Source organism: Anabrus simplex, chromosome 2, assembly GCF_040414725.1.
Source record: "Anabrus simplex isolate iqAnaSimp1 chromosome 2, ASM4041472v1, whole genome shotgun sequence".
NCBI lineage: Eukaryota > Metazoa > Arthropoda > Insecta > Orthoptera > Tettigoniidae > Anabrus > Anabrus simplex.
In genome coordinates, this window is record NC_090266.1 from 192019147 (window position 1) to 192032809 (window position 13663).

At 39.6% G+C, this 13663-nt stretch overlaps 1 protein-coding gene across 1 annotated transcript in view; it reads right to left on the reverse strand.

Annotated features, from left to right (window-relative positions):
- Positions 1 to 7244: 7244 nt before the first annotated feature.
- LOC136862735 (uncharacterized) overlaps positions 7245 to 13663 on the reverse strand; it is a 121762-nt gene continuing 115343 nt past the window's right edge. Inside the window, exon 3 of the mRNA XM_067138960.2 lies at positions 7245 to 7362. Coding sequence (XP_066995061.1) covers positions 7319 to 7362 — 44 coding nt within the window. The 3' untranslated portion in view covers positions 7245 to 7318. The remainder of the gene's footprint in view (positions 7363 to 13663) is intronic.

Genomic DNA, 13663 nt, shown 5'->3' on the forward strand with positions numbered 1-13663 from the left:
TGAAGGTATCGTGAAATTTCTAAAGTTTAATCCGATGACCTGGATGAAAATCCTCGAATATTCTGGAAATCTCGAGTTCAGGCAAAGTCTCGAATGGTGTTCTAGAACCCTTGTAAATTATCGTGAACATTAAAGTCGTGAATTATAGAAAACTCGGAATAAATCTAATTAAGATTACCTCTTCGAAAACGTACACAAATTCAAACAAACGTAGGTTCCATATCCTAAATCACGCAAATATCAATCATAATCCACTATCAACTTATCACTTGCCTCAATAACTATATGGCGTGATTCTACTCTCGAAGAATTACTTCGCTTATTCATTACAAAATCACTTCTCTCGAAGACTAAATTATGACATTAACCGTAGCAAAATCTCCAATAACGATTCCTACTATACAATTATACATTTGTGATCCACCCCGGGATATCACAAACTCAATCTAACATCACATAACAAGTTCTACGCGTGTATAATTCTCGAAGATTCAATCCACCTACCGGTTCTCATATCTGGATTCAACTATCTTTGTTCCGCAGGATTATCTACACGGGTTCTGATCCAAAATAACGGAATCATTTCTCTTTTAAGACTTTAAGTTCCAATATTTTACGATTATACACCCTATAAATACCATGCACGGTTATATTTCATCTCTGTACGATGACTGTACATCCAGAAACATCTATTCTACATAAACGAATGCTCTAACATTATTCCCACCAATCGTGGCTATAATAAAGCTGAAAGATACACTCCGAGAATTGTCACTACCTGACACACTTACTATACCACATAAGCCGTATACGCCGTTCCAATATCACGTTATTATCTGACAAGAATAAATATGAAGATCTTCTACTGTCATTATAATATGGTAAAGTACTACAACAACATAACTAAACTATACTGCCAGACCATTTACTAATTACTACTACGTAGCTACACTTCTACCAAACAGATTATCTTAGACAATTGTGTCGACTTAGCTTTAAGGCATCTTCACGATGTCGAATAACTGGTCGTCCTCTGGAATAATATAGTCATAGGTGCCTTCCTCTCATCCTGTTGCCTGTCAGCTGGTCACATGGGTTTAAACTTCCATTTCAGCACCAACACATATAGTAGTATGTGACAAAACCATGATGATATTCATCACTATCCTCTTGAATTTCAAGCTGAAACTATTACAAGAAAGATTAGTAAATTTGCCACACAACACTTCCTGTAGATATCATTCAAATATTACACACGGTAGGCAGCTCAACTTAACTTGACGTCCGCTATGTTACGTACGTTGACAAGAATAATATTCTGAGTAGTATATTTGAATGGTCCAACTAAGTTAATACAATCCAACTTCCACAATTCAATCTTTAATTATCGCCGTCCGCTCTCGAACCAAGGACTTATCTCAACAGCATGTCAAACTCCACTGAAGTCCGGCGACTGGCATACACACTAACCCAATAACCTACTTCTCTTCACAGCTGACCGGCTGGACTCCTTGATACTCCATGCACGCGCGTTCGAGCCGGAACTCTAGTCAAATTAGCAATAATAATAATTTTCCACACTGGTTTCATTTGTAAACTAATGTTCAGGAGCGTTGTTATCATTATTATTATAATCGTTATTTTTGACATACACATTAATTTTCTATCATGCTATTCTGATAGTATCACAAATCGTTCATATGGTTTGTTATGACCGGTGTGAAACTCAGTTTCTCGAATGCTAGCGATGCGCGCTCTGTTTTTCTTTCATTTCTTTTCTTTTCTTTTCTTTCTTTCTTCTTTTCTTGGGCGGTTACTCCTAGTCGTCGACATCCAAATACAGTTTTATAGCTTAAACCATTAATTCGAAAATTATTATGCTCACAGGTGAATTCATTGGGACTCCAAAGAGTACTAGTTCGAAGATATGCCACTCCATCCACATATTCAAGCCCTCCGGCCTATTGAAACTGTCACAATACTGCTGACTGAATACTTCTGCCTTTTGAAGATCCTCACATACACACTCCCCTTGTTCATTAATTATTCCTGGAATGTCCTTCTTGGAACCTGTTTCTGCCTTAAAATACCTATACATACCCTTCCATTTTTCACTAAAATTTGTATGACTGCCAATTATGCTTGCCATCATGTTATCCTTAGCTGCCTTCTTTGCTAGATTCAATTTTCTAGTAAGTTCCTTCAATTTCTCCTTACTTCCACAGCCATTTCTAACTCTATTTCTTTCCAGTCTGCACCTCCTTCTTAGTCTCTTTATTTCTCTATTATAATAAGGTGGGTCTTTACCATTCCTTACCACCCTTAAAGGTACAAACCTGTTTTCGCATTCCTCAACAATTTCTTTAAACCCATCCCAGAGTCTGTTTACATTTTTATTTACCGTTTTCCACCGATCATAGTTACTTTTTAGAAACTTCCTCATACCTGCTTTATCAGCCATATGGTACTACCTAACAGTCCTACTTTTAAGACCTTCCTTTCTATCGCATTTATTTTTAACTACCACAAAAACTGCTTCATGATCACTAATACCATCTATTACTTCAGTTTCCCTGTAAAGCTCATCTGGTTTTATCAGCACGACATCCAGGATATTTTTCCCTCTGGTTGGTTCCATCACTTTCTGAATCAGCTGTCCTTCCCATATTAACTTATTTGCCATTTGTTGGTCATGCTTCCTGTCGTTCGCATTTCCTTCCCAATTTACATCTGGCAAATTCAGATCTCCCGCTACAATCACATTTCTTTCCATGTCGTTTCCCACATAGCTGACTATCCTATCAAATAATTCTGAATCCGCATCAGTACTACCCTTTCCCGATCTGTACACTCCAAATATATCAAGTTGCCTGTTATCTTTAGAAATGAGCCTTACACCTATAATTTCATAACGTCCTGTTCGAATGCGCCATTTGACGCAGCAACATCGCGCGGCTCGCCTTCTGTTTGCCCGTACCCACGTCTACCGACAACTTCGCCAATGGAGATCTGTGATGTTCACAGACGAGTCCAGATTTCCCCTGACACACGTGATGGGCGTCAACGTGTATGGAGACGCCGTGGTGAGCAGTACATGCCAAATGTTGTCGAGGAAGGCGACCGATTCGTACAAGATTCTGTGATGCTGTGGGGTGGCAACAGTTTTTGATGGCCGTACGGATCTTGTCGTCGTCCGTGGTAATCTTACCGCTGCGGGGTACATCGAGCACATACTGCTACAGCATGTGTTCGTTGCTGGATACGGTGTTGGCCCTGAATTCGTACTCATGCACGACAATGCCAGGACTCATGTAGCGTGCATCACCATAGCTGTCTTGCGAGACCTGGACATTCAAGAGATGGAATATCCAGCAGTGAGTCCCGACGTTAATCCCATCGAGCATGTGTGAGATATGCTTGACAGAAGTGTTCGTGGGCGTCCTGTTCCACCACAGACTTTCCAAGACCTCGACCAGGCTGATTCCGCAACGTAACCTTCGTCGACTTATACGGAGCATGCCACGTAGGTGCCAATCTGTGATAAATGCTCGTGGAGGACATACACCATACTAAAGCGCTCCAACTGTGATAAAAATCCACCCCGGAGGACTGCTAATCACTTTGTTTTCGCCCCTATTTGGACATTTCCGTTAGTGTTCTGAAAATGAACGCGAGTCCATCGATGTTCTTTTGTATACTTCAACGGTAAAGAATAAAAGTTTAGTTGGTAATATGCCTGGGTGTGAGGTATTGTTTTGTGGAGCATGGCATACGTTCAAAAACACGTTCCCCTAACTTTTTTGAACTATGTGGATAGGATGTACACCTACCTGGATGCCTCGCATTTTTTGTCGACAAGGTAGCTTCTTGTGATGCAGACCGGGCCAGATGTTTTCCCTGTGACGATTTCCTTTCGGTGATATGTATTTTTAAGTGCCGGGTCATCCCAGGAGTATTTTACTTCTTTTGAACAAACACAGCGGACTGTGCTATGTGGCATATCTTCACAATAACCCCACGTTCACGACTTACGTTGTGTTTCGGACAGTTAAACTACTACACATCACACCGTCATATACCGAAGTATCCTATTATGACGCAAATACTGTTTAACATTGTGTGCCGGACGGTGGCGCTGGCCTTCTGACCCCAACTTGGCAGGTTCGATCCTGGCTCAGTCCGGTGGTATTTGAAGGCGCTCAGTTACGTCAGCCTCGTGTCTGTAGATCTGCTGGCACGTAAAATAACTCCTGCGTGACTAAATTTGAGCACCAGGGAATCTCCGAAACCCGTAAAATTAGTTAGTGTGACGTAAAGCAAATACCATTATTATTATTATTATTATTATTATTATTATTATTATTATTATTATTATTATTATTATTATTATTATTATTATCCTTAACATTGTAATGAATTATTTCCTTTGTCACCATGTCTGTAAACACAAGCGCTGGTCAAGTAGATATTGAATGTGGGGCATGATAAATTACGAGTGATAACGATGTACAGTAGCCGTCAAATTCTGTACTTAGCCTACAGTATTCATTCGTGTACTTACCGCTGTATACAATGGCAGAATGCGTATCGTTTACAATTATGTTATACTGCGACAAACTAGACCTCGGTAGAAATTAAAGAAATGGACGCGGTAGTCGCTTGTTGACACTTATTTACGGAATGAAAAAGGCCCGTGGTTGGCAATTTGCACGCTCCACACAAACGACATTCAGCTCTAGCTACCTGTAGGCTACGACACGCTTCTCGCCGCACAGTTCAAGGACAGCGCTCTCGAGATTTGTCGCGAGAAACAGTGCTTGCACTTGTCTCGCGAAATCTCGGGACTCCGTCTCAGACTGCTCATCACTCATCACTACTAATACTATATTGTGTCGGAGATGAAATCTATCCTATCATTCGTTACTTGCGGATAAATTAACTACACGTGTATCAGATACAAATCTGAGGGGTTTTCCTCCTGCAACATTGTTCCTCTTACTGGTAACGTAAAACTGCATTGTTCACTCCTTCGTATGTCTAACTCTTAATGTCTATTTGCATTCTCTGCCTATTCGTGTAAGCACCAGCAATGATTTGCAGTACAGTTTGAGATTTAATTTTTCCTGCACTTACACACTCGTCATTGCGATGAACTTGCTTCTCTCTAGTGACAATGAGAATCAGATATTCCAAGAATAGTGCATGTGGGGGTATGCAAGAACGAACGATACTGCATTGGTTAATATAGTTTTTCATAGCTTTCTGGTCTTTGAAAAGGGATATATTGTTGATTTATGACCACAATTCAGGGTCACTAGTGGGGAAAGGTGTGATCTTTGAGAGGGTGAAAATATATTGGTCTTAAAGATAATACCGGGCGAGTTGGCCGTGCGCGTAGAGGCGCGCGGCTGTGAGCTTGCATCCGGGAGATAGTAGGTTCGAATCCCACTATCGGCAGCCCTGAATATGGTTTTCCGTGGTTTCCCATTTTCACACTAGGCAAATGCTGGGGCTGTACCTTAATTAAGGCCACGGCCGCTTCCTTCCAACTCCTAGGCCTTTCCTATCCCATCGTCGCCATAAGACCTATCTGTGTCGGTGCGACGTAAAGCCCCTAGCAAAAAAAAACTTAAAGATAATATCATCCCGTGCCGGATTCAGGTGGACGAGAATAGGGGCGGTTGGCATAAATGAGTAGCCATCTGGAGAAGTTTCGCTGTACTTGGCTGTTATCTTCATATATTTCCGACAAAACAATAGCGTTACAAAAATGTTGCCAAGTTTGGGCTGGGAATACTTGAGAGAAAGAAGACGAGCTGCTCGACTCATTGGTATGTCCGAGCTGTTAGTGGAGAGATGGCGTGGAATGACATCAGTAGACGAATAAGTTTGAGTAGTGTCTTTCAAAGTAGGAAATATTACAATATGAATATAAAGTTGGAATTCAAGTGGACAAATTGGGGCAAATATTCGGTTATAGGAAGGGGAGTTAGGGATTGGAATAATTTACCAAGAGAGATGTTCAATAAATTTCCAATTTCTTTGAAATCATTCAAGAAAAGGCTAGGAAAACAACAAACAGGGAATCTGCTACCTGAGCGACTGCCCTATATGCAGATGAGTAGTGATTGATTGGTATTCGAAAATAACACACCCAAATAAGTGAAATATTGCTCTGTTTTCCAGTAAAATGTAGTCTGGAAACATTCCATTTAGTGCTCTTTCTGGACTACCAAACAGACAAATTTCAGAAGGAAAGTAAAAATATTTGTTTACGTGTGATTAATTTTCAGCTCCTTGGCTAAAATGTCGGCGTACTGGTCTTTGGTTCAATTTCTTGACAGGCTGGAGATTTTACCTGCATATTGTTAATTCCTCTGGGTGGTTGTGTTTATCTTAATAAACTACTTTTCATCCACGCACATCACACCACACTGCCAACCACCACAGAAACATACAATAGTGAATAAATCCCTCCACATAGGGTTGGCTTCAGGAAGGCCAACTGGCCACAAAACAAGGGGAAAGGAATAAGACTTCTCACTAATTATACTGTAGTTTTCGAAAACCGTATTGAAAGAGAGAACAAAATGTTTGGCAGCTGCCAGGATATTAATGGAGTGACTAACAGTTAAGGAAGTAACTTAAAAGCTCTTCAGCCTGACGAACACACAGGTTAAATATAAATAATATAATAGTATAATATTTATATTTAACCTGTGTGTTCGACAGACTTAAGAGCCTTTAAGTTACATTTAACTGAGTCGACACTGGAAAGTATGGATTCCTTAAGTAAATGAAAAACAGCTACGACACAAGCAGTATTAATCCAACATTCATCTCTTTTAGGAAATAAGCTTAGCACATGTAGCTTAAAGCTAAGCAATTTTAGCTGGCACTCAAAGGGTTATAATATATATATAATTTCGTGTGGCTATTTCTAGCCGAGTGCAGTCCTTGTAAGGCAGACCCTCCGATGAGGGTGGGCGGCATCTGCCATGTGTAGGTAACTGCGTGTTATTGGGGTGGAGGATAGTGTTACGTGTGGTGTGTGAGTTGCAGGGATGTTGGGGACAGCACAAACACCCAGCCCCCGGGCCATTGGAATTAACCAATGAAGGTTAAAATCCCCGACCCGGCCGGGAATCGAACCTGGGACCCTCTGAACCGAAGGCCAGTACGCTGACCATTCAGCCAACGAGTCGGACACTCAAAGGGTTAAAGTAGAATTAATCAAAATCATCCTGTAATAATCATTAAACCTTTTTATTTTTCAAGATACAATATACATGCTCTGAAGTAAATGTTCATAAATATTTCAATCACTGTCCGGCATTACTCTTCCTGGTAGATGTCTGCCCTCTGCAATGGAAGAACATAACAATTAACACAAAAACAGAAAAGTTTTAAAATCAGTTATCTCCCTTCTGAGACAGACATGTAACTACTGCTGTAGGTGTTCACATAAATGGTTACTGTAACAGACGGCAAAAAGATTCTTGCAAAGACTGTACCTACGTTGAAAGTTTTCTCAAGCCATATGCTGGGTGGCCTGCCCCTCTCCCCCACCCCCACCTTTCTTTGGAGATACGCAACCCAACGAACTCATCAACATAATGCGCCGTTCCCGGCTCCCTGAAAGGACGCATAATATCCAGGCTAGCTTAATTATGACCTTTCCAACTAAACAGTTCAATAATTTGGGTGTTGAGTTCCGAATCAGAGAAAGATATACCATGCGGAGCTAAATAAGACATAAATCACCTATAGTAACGACTTTCATATGTTGCTTATTCTAATTCTTATGCTATCAAGATGTCATCGCTCTCATTTACTTAAATCTAGGTCTCTATACTACAAACACATTGAAAGAACTGTTTAACATTTTCTATATTTGTTTATTATAACAATATTTCAATCCAGAATTCGAATATTGGACTATCCTCCACAAAAAGAAAAATCTGGTAAAGGAAATTGTATGGTCGTCTGTTCACTTGGCCTATTTCGAGGGAACATGGACTTAACCTCATAAGTTTACCTATTTCTCCATTCAATATTTAATTACTCATTTCCTTTTTTCTTTTAATTGCTCTATATCACTCCTTTATTCAGCACTTCCACGTTTCTGGGTGGAAAGAAGAATCGAAGAAAAGGGCGGTATCGTGCAAAAATATATGTAAGTAATGTTCATGGAAAATCTACCGGTATTTGGCATATCCAGCGCCCACTATGCATTCTAAAGTAAAAGTTGTTTGATCTCGTCATCATCTGTAATAGATCTACTGGAATCCATTACGTTAAGTGCTCAGGTCATGCTTGTCCACAAAATCAGGGACAGAATGCAATGTATGGCAAGGTATTAAGTTCTGAATAGGCCACCATTAAGTTGAATACTATTATGCTCCAGCTCATAATTATCAAATTAAAACCCATAAGCCCAAAAGAAAATGTCAAATTCTCCCTCTTAGGCCCTTAAAGCAATAATTAAATTGGAATAAAGCGTTCAATTAATGGATTGAAACGGAGTCGAGTATGTTTGAATACTTAAATTAGTGAAAGATTTCCTAACATAGGTAATTAAAAATTCGTATAAGTAATTGGAAACTTACTTGGCTACCTAAAGAAAAACTTATCTGTATAGTTAATAACTTATCTGGGTAACAAGAAAAAAAAATTATTGGTCTGGATGCACCCTAGCAAAGAAAAGAAAAGAAATATTTACAACATGAGTTCCAATAAGCAAAATATAGACTGAGGGTATCTTCTTCATGGTATCCAGGACGCATTCTTGAGACTTATAACCATATTTTAAGAATTGGAATTTTTCCCTACTCATATGAGGTTTGAATTAACTATTAGCTCTCCCTCAGAGCTCATATTTATTTACTGCCATAGAATAATCCTATCCTTCTCAACATACTAATAAATACCTATGGGTGCTAATCTGGGAGGATAGTTCCCTAATGTTTCCATACATAATTAAATCACAATGTTGGATGTGGAATAATGACCATTGAAAATTTAATTAAATGTTGAATGTTGAATATTAATGCTTCTTTGTCTACGTCCTTTTTATTCTGCATGAATTCCGATAAGTTCCCCTTTCAAATCAATGTAGTTCTCATAAAAGTTCAATCAGAACCAGTAAGACACATATACCATTTAAAGATCCAAATCCTCTCGTCATTTTAAGCTAAACATAGGTGCGATATTGTACTTGTTAATGACTACCCTACTAGTCTCATCTGAAATATGCTATCAAGAGTGGTGCATAGTGTGAAGACTCGACCGTTGAAAATCATTTCTACATTTCCATATAGTCATCAGTGATGAGATGACGCCTAAGAAATTACTACGTTCCTCTCGTCTGAGAATAGATTGGTATTAAGAAAAATTTTTTTGTGACAGCACATGTGTTCAGTTCGTCCTCCTAACTGAGATTTTGTTGACACTACCAAGTGAGCGTTCTAACCAACAGATGTCACTCAGATCTTATTTGTATTTCTACATGCTTGCTCGTGAGATAAACAGAACATGAAATTGCTACACGTTCATTTCCTAATTAGCAAAACTCTACATGAAAACCGTTAAGTGCATAGCCACGTCACCGTGTTCATCCTCGCGAAGAATCAATAACTATCATTATTCTCGATCATCAATCACGTATCAACTTCTCTTAAAATATTACTATTATACTTTCAAAACCATAATCTGTCTCGTTACTAACACGGGTTCACTTCTTACCATTGTGGCCCTTATTTTTTTCAATTACGGTTCATGGACACATTTCCAAATACTATGACCTTCATTCAGTCATAACCACCATTTATCATAAACAGATTTGTCTACCTAGCAAGCATATCCTACTGTTGGTTCCTAACTTGACATTCATTGACTATAACCAATGTACACACGTATCTATATCGCTCTTTTATGTATCATACAACTTACTGTCACTTTGACTAACTCAGAATTTCACACTACATGGATCACATTTCGAACGTAGGCTTTTATCACTGAGTGACTACCTATCTAAGGATTTGTTATGCACATCTGAAGATTACCTATCCACCTTTATTCTAATTTATCACACCACTCTTGTCGTTTAATCACTTCGCACCGAACAAATTAATAAATCATACTACATTTACAGTTGAATACAAACATTATTACACTGATTTAAAAGTAAGACTTATCTGAATTCAGCAGCTCCAGTCGCCGTCATATGTCCAGCTGACAGGACATATTGAAACGTCGCTACTTATTTCCCTGGGTGCACGGGAAATATTCGCATATTCCTCCTCGGGGCTCAGTCATCTCGGTCGGCAACGTCATCCTGCGGCACCCATTTGGGCAGTCTGGCTTATCATCTCCTTAGAGCTTCATGTTTATCTGTGGTCTAGTTGGAATAGAATGGCATATGAGATTAATTAGCATTTCCATTGTGAATAACTGTGAGAAACTGTCTAACGTGAAGATTGTTCCCTCTGAAAGAGTTGATTTACTGGTCGAATATTTTCCTTAGGGTGATGTAATTTTAGAATTTGAAATGATTAATTCTCTTTCTTCACTCAATTTCGAGTTATTGTAGGATTCCCTTTGTAACTCTTCACTTCGGTAATATCGTGAAGTACGTCAGCAGGGACTGCAGTGACGTAAGCTTGTTGCTGTTATTTTTCTCTCTTCACGTCTCTTGGAGTTCGCTGAATGAAATTATTAGTCTCCCGTTCAATTCGCAATGTAGCTTCTAAAAATTCCTTCTTTATCCCGCGGAGCTGATTTCTTGTTGTGCCGTCCTTAAGATTCTGGTGCAGTTACTTCCGTCTTCAATTCGTATATTTTAGGTAGCAATCCAATCTCGTTTTTTATTTTTTATTTTTTATAATTGTTAGTAACAATATTCCCGTTCGATCCTTTTCACTGCCTTCTGGATCTTACTTCTTCTTCTCTCCCACTTGGTGTGAGCACTTTCGCCTTCACATGCGGTATGATTCAGATCTTTCGGCGTTAATTATTCCAAGATACATGGGTTCCATCTTTGTTCTATTTACGGTCGTAACTTCTCATAACAGTGAAATGGCACAATAAAAACTCAGCACTGCCATCGAATAATCCTCAATTACTGGAAATAAGTGATCACAATCTAGAACATGAGCATGTTTACATAAGGTTGGTGTCGCGAAGGGCGTCCGGCCGTAAAACAGGGCCATGTCCACATGTACAATACTGTTCGCACCCGCTACCCCACTAGGATGTGGGGAAAGCTAATATAGGCATATCAGTGCTTACGAAGTTTAATGCATCCAATCTGAATTTAGCACAGTAGAAGAAATAAACACTGGCATGAAACGAGGCAACGGAAATTATTAGCTGGAACACGTTCCACCTGTCCCCCAATCTAACGACCCCTGTGTAGATATGTAGCTGAGCCTTTTAATCCATACCACATTAAATACGTCGTTTCTCTTCCGATGACTGCAGTTAAGTAACATTGGGCGTGGTCAGTACTTGGATGGGTGACCGCACGTTCCTTTGGCTCAATTCTCTTATACCTAGAAGGCCGTAAGATTTTAATCTCTCTCTGTACATGGAGGCGTAGAATACATCCACGGTATTGTCAGCGACTAGAAGGAGATTCTAGGGACTTCGAACTTGAGAGCGTGGGTTAGTGAGCATGGGGACCTTAGCTGAGGCTGATATTGCTTCCAGTTACTTTTGCCAGGGTCCCCAATTTCATCTTTTCTGTCAGATGTCCATTTCTCAACTTTTACTCTCTTCCGAGCCTGACGTTACTACTTTTGCGAGGCCTTGTGTCACTTACTAGGGCCAAGCTCCTCTATTCATAACTTTCTCCAGTCAAATTTCTCTTGGTGAACCCCAATTATGTTAGGGTTTTGGAGCACAGGAAATATTTTTTTTTGCCTAGTTGCACTTCCTCTTTAGATAGTCACTAATACAACTAGATTTATAATCCACTTGTCCTCGAGATGCGGACTTTTTAACGGTTTTACAGCGTTCAGTTGTCTCTTATGGTAGTTCTAGAAACTTTTAATACATCTGGTTTTGTCATAATTGAACATATTGTAGGCACCATGTCAAGCTAATGAATGTAAAAATAAACCCAAACCCCATGGCACAGCAGTCCCGAAGGGCCATGGCCTACCAAGCAACCGTTGCTCAGCCCTAAAACCTGCAGATTGCGAGGTATCGTCTGGTCGGCACAATGATTCCTCTCGACCGTTGTTCTTGGCTTTCTTGACCGGGGCCGTTATCTCACCGTCAATTAGTTCCTCAATTGTAATCGTGTAGGCATTCTTGAGGCCTTCGAACTTCTCCAAGCTGGAACTGTGGTGAAGAATTCCATACAGTGCGACACATCACCTACAAATGCCCAGATAGTGCCTTCCTGGAACTATCAACGACCTTCTGACAGCTTCAACAACGGCTATTCAGTGGCTAGAGTAACTAGTTTAGCTCACAGTTCTCCTTTGTTAATTTATGTATTTACTTATATTTTGCATCATTTCTGTACTTTTGTATTTTTTTTCTTTCTATTTTTCTCTATTGTGTTGTATTTTGACATTTTATATTTATTCTAAAAACATTTAAGCTTATTCAAGGCTTATTCAATCGTGAAATTACCAGCGTTTCGCCCCAGTGTAGCAGTGGGCTCATCAGTTGGAATGCTACAACTTTCGAAGATGCTGGCGCTAGCGCGCCGTTGAGACACCACTTCAAGCCTCCTATGCAGGACAATACAGTGACGGTGCACTAGGGGAAGCATGTGCCTGCTATATCAAAAAATAAGGTTCCTAGAAGGAAACCATTATTTAATTTCATAGATTACGTAATGTTAAAAACATTTAAGCCCATTAAGTCTTCACGCTTTTTCAACCGCGAAATTCTGTTTTATTCTGCTTTGTAAATTATTTGTCGTTTTTTAAAAATGTTACTCAATGAACCAAAGGATTCAGCCAAGAAACCAGACATAAGGGTGATGACTGGCTGGAAAAATTATTTCCTGTGCCCCAAAACCCTAACATAATTGGGGTTCACCAAGAGAAATTTGACTGGAGAAAATTATGAATAGAGTAGTCTGGCCCAAGTAAGTGAAAGCAGTATTAATCGACAGAGCTTCATGATCACCAATTGCATACTTTCATTACGAAAATTTTTTTTTGCTATTTTGCTTTACGTCGCACCGACACAGATAGGTCTTATGGCGAAGATGGGACAGGAAAGGCCTAGGAATGGGAAGGAAGCGGCCGTGGCCTTAATTAATGTACAGCCCCAGCATTTGCCTAGTGTGAAAATGGGAAACCACGATAAATTTAAGACCCTGCTGTTGGTTTTATGAAGACTCTTATGGGAAATATCTGCAGGGCATGTTTTACCATACCTCAGACGATTTTATTTGCTTCCTGTTAGAAATTTTGGAAACAATGATAATGTAAAGTGTATCTGGTAACCATACATCTGTTTGTTTCTGTCTGTACTAGAATGCGGGTTTGTAATTAACTGGAACTAGAATCGGAAAGGAACAGTAGCCTATAGGGTAGATATCAAACATGTACCTAAGCACCAAGAGCTGAACGAGGAATACACAGAAAGATGCTACAGATAGGTACCCACTTCATTCCTTACTTCTTGAGCCTTAAAGTCT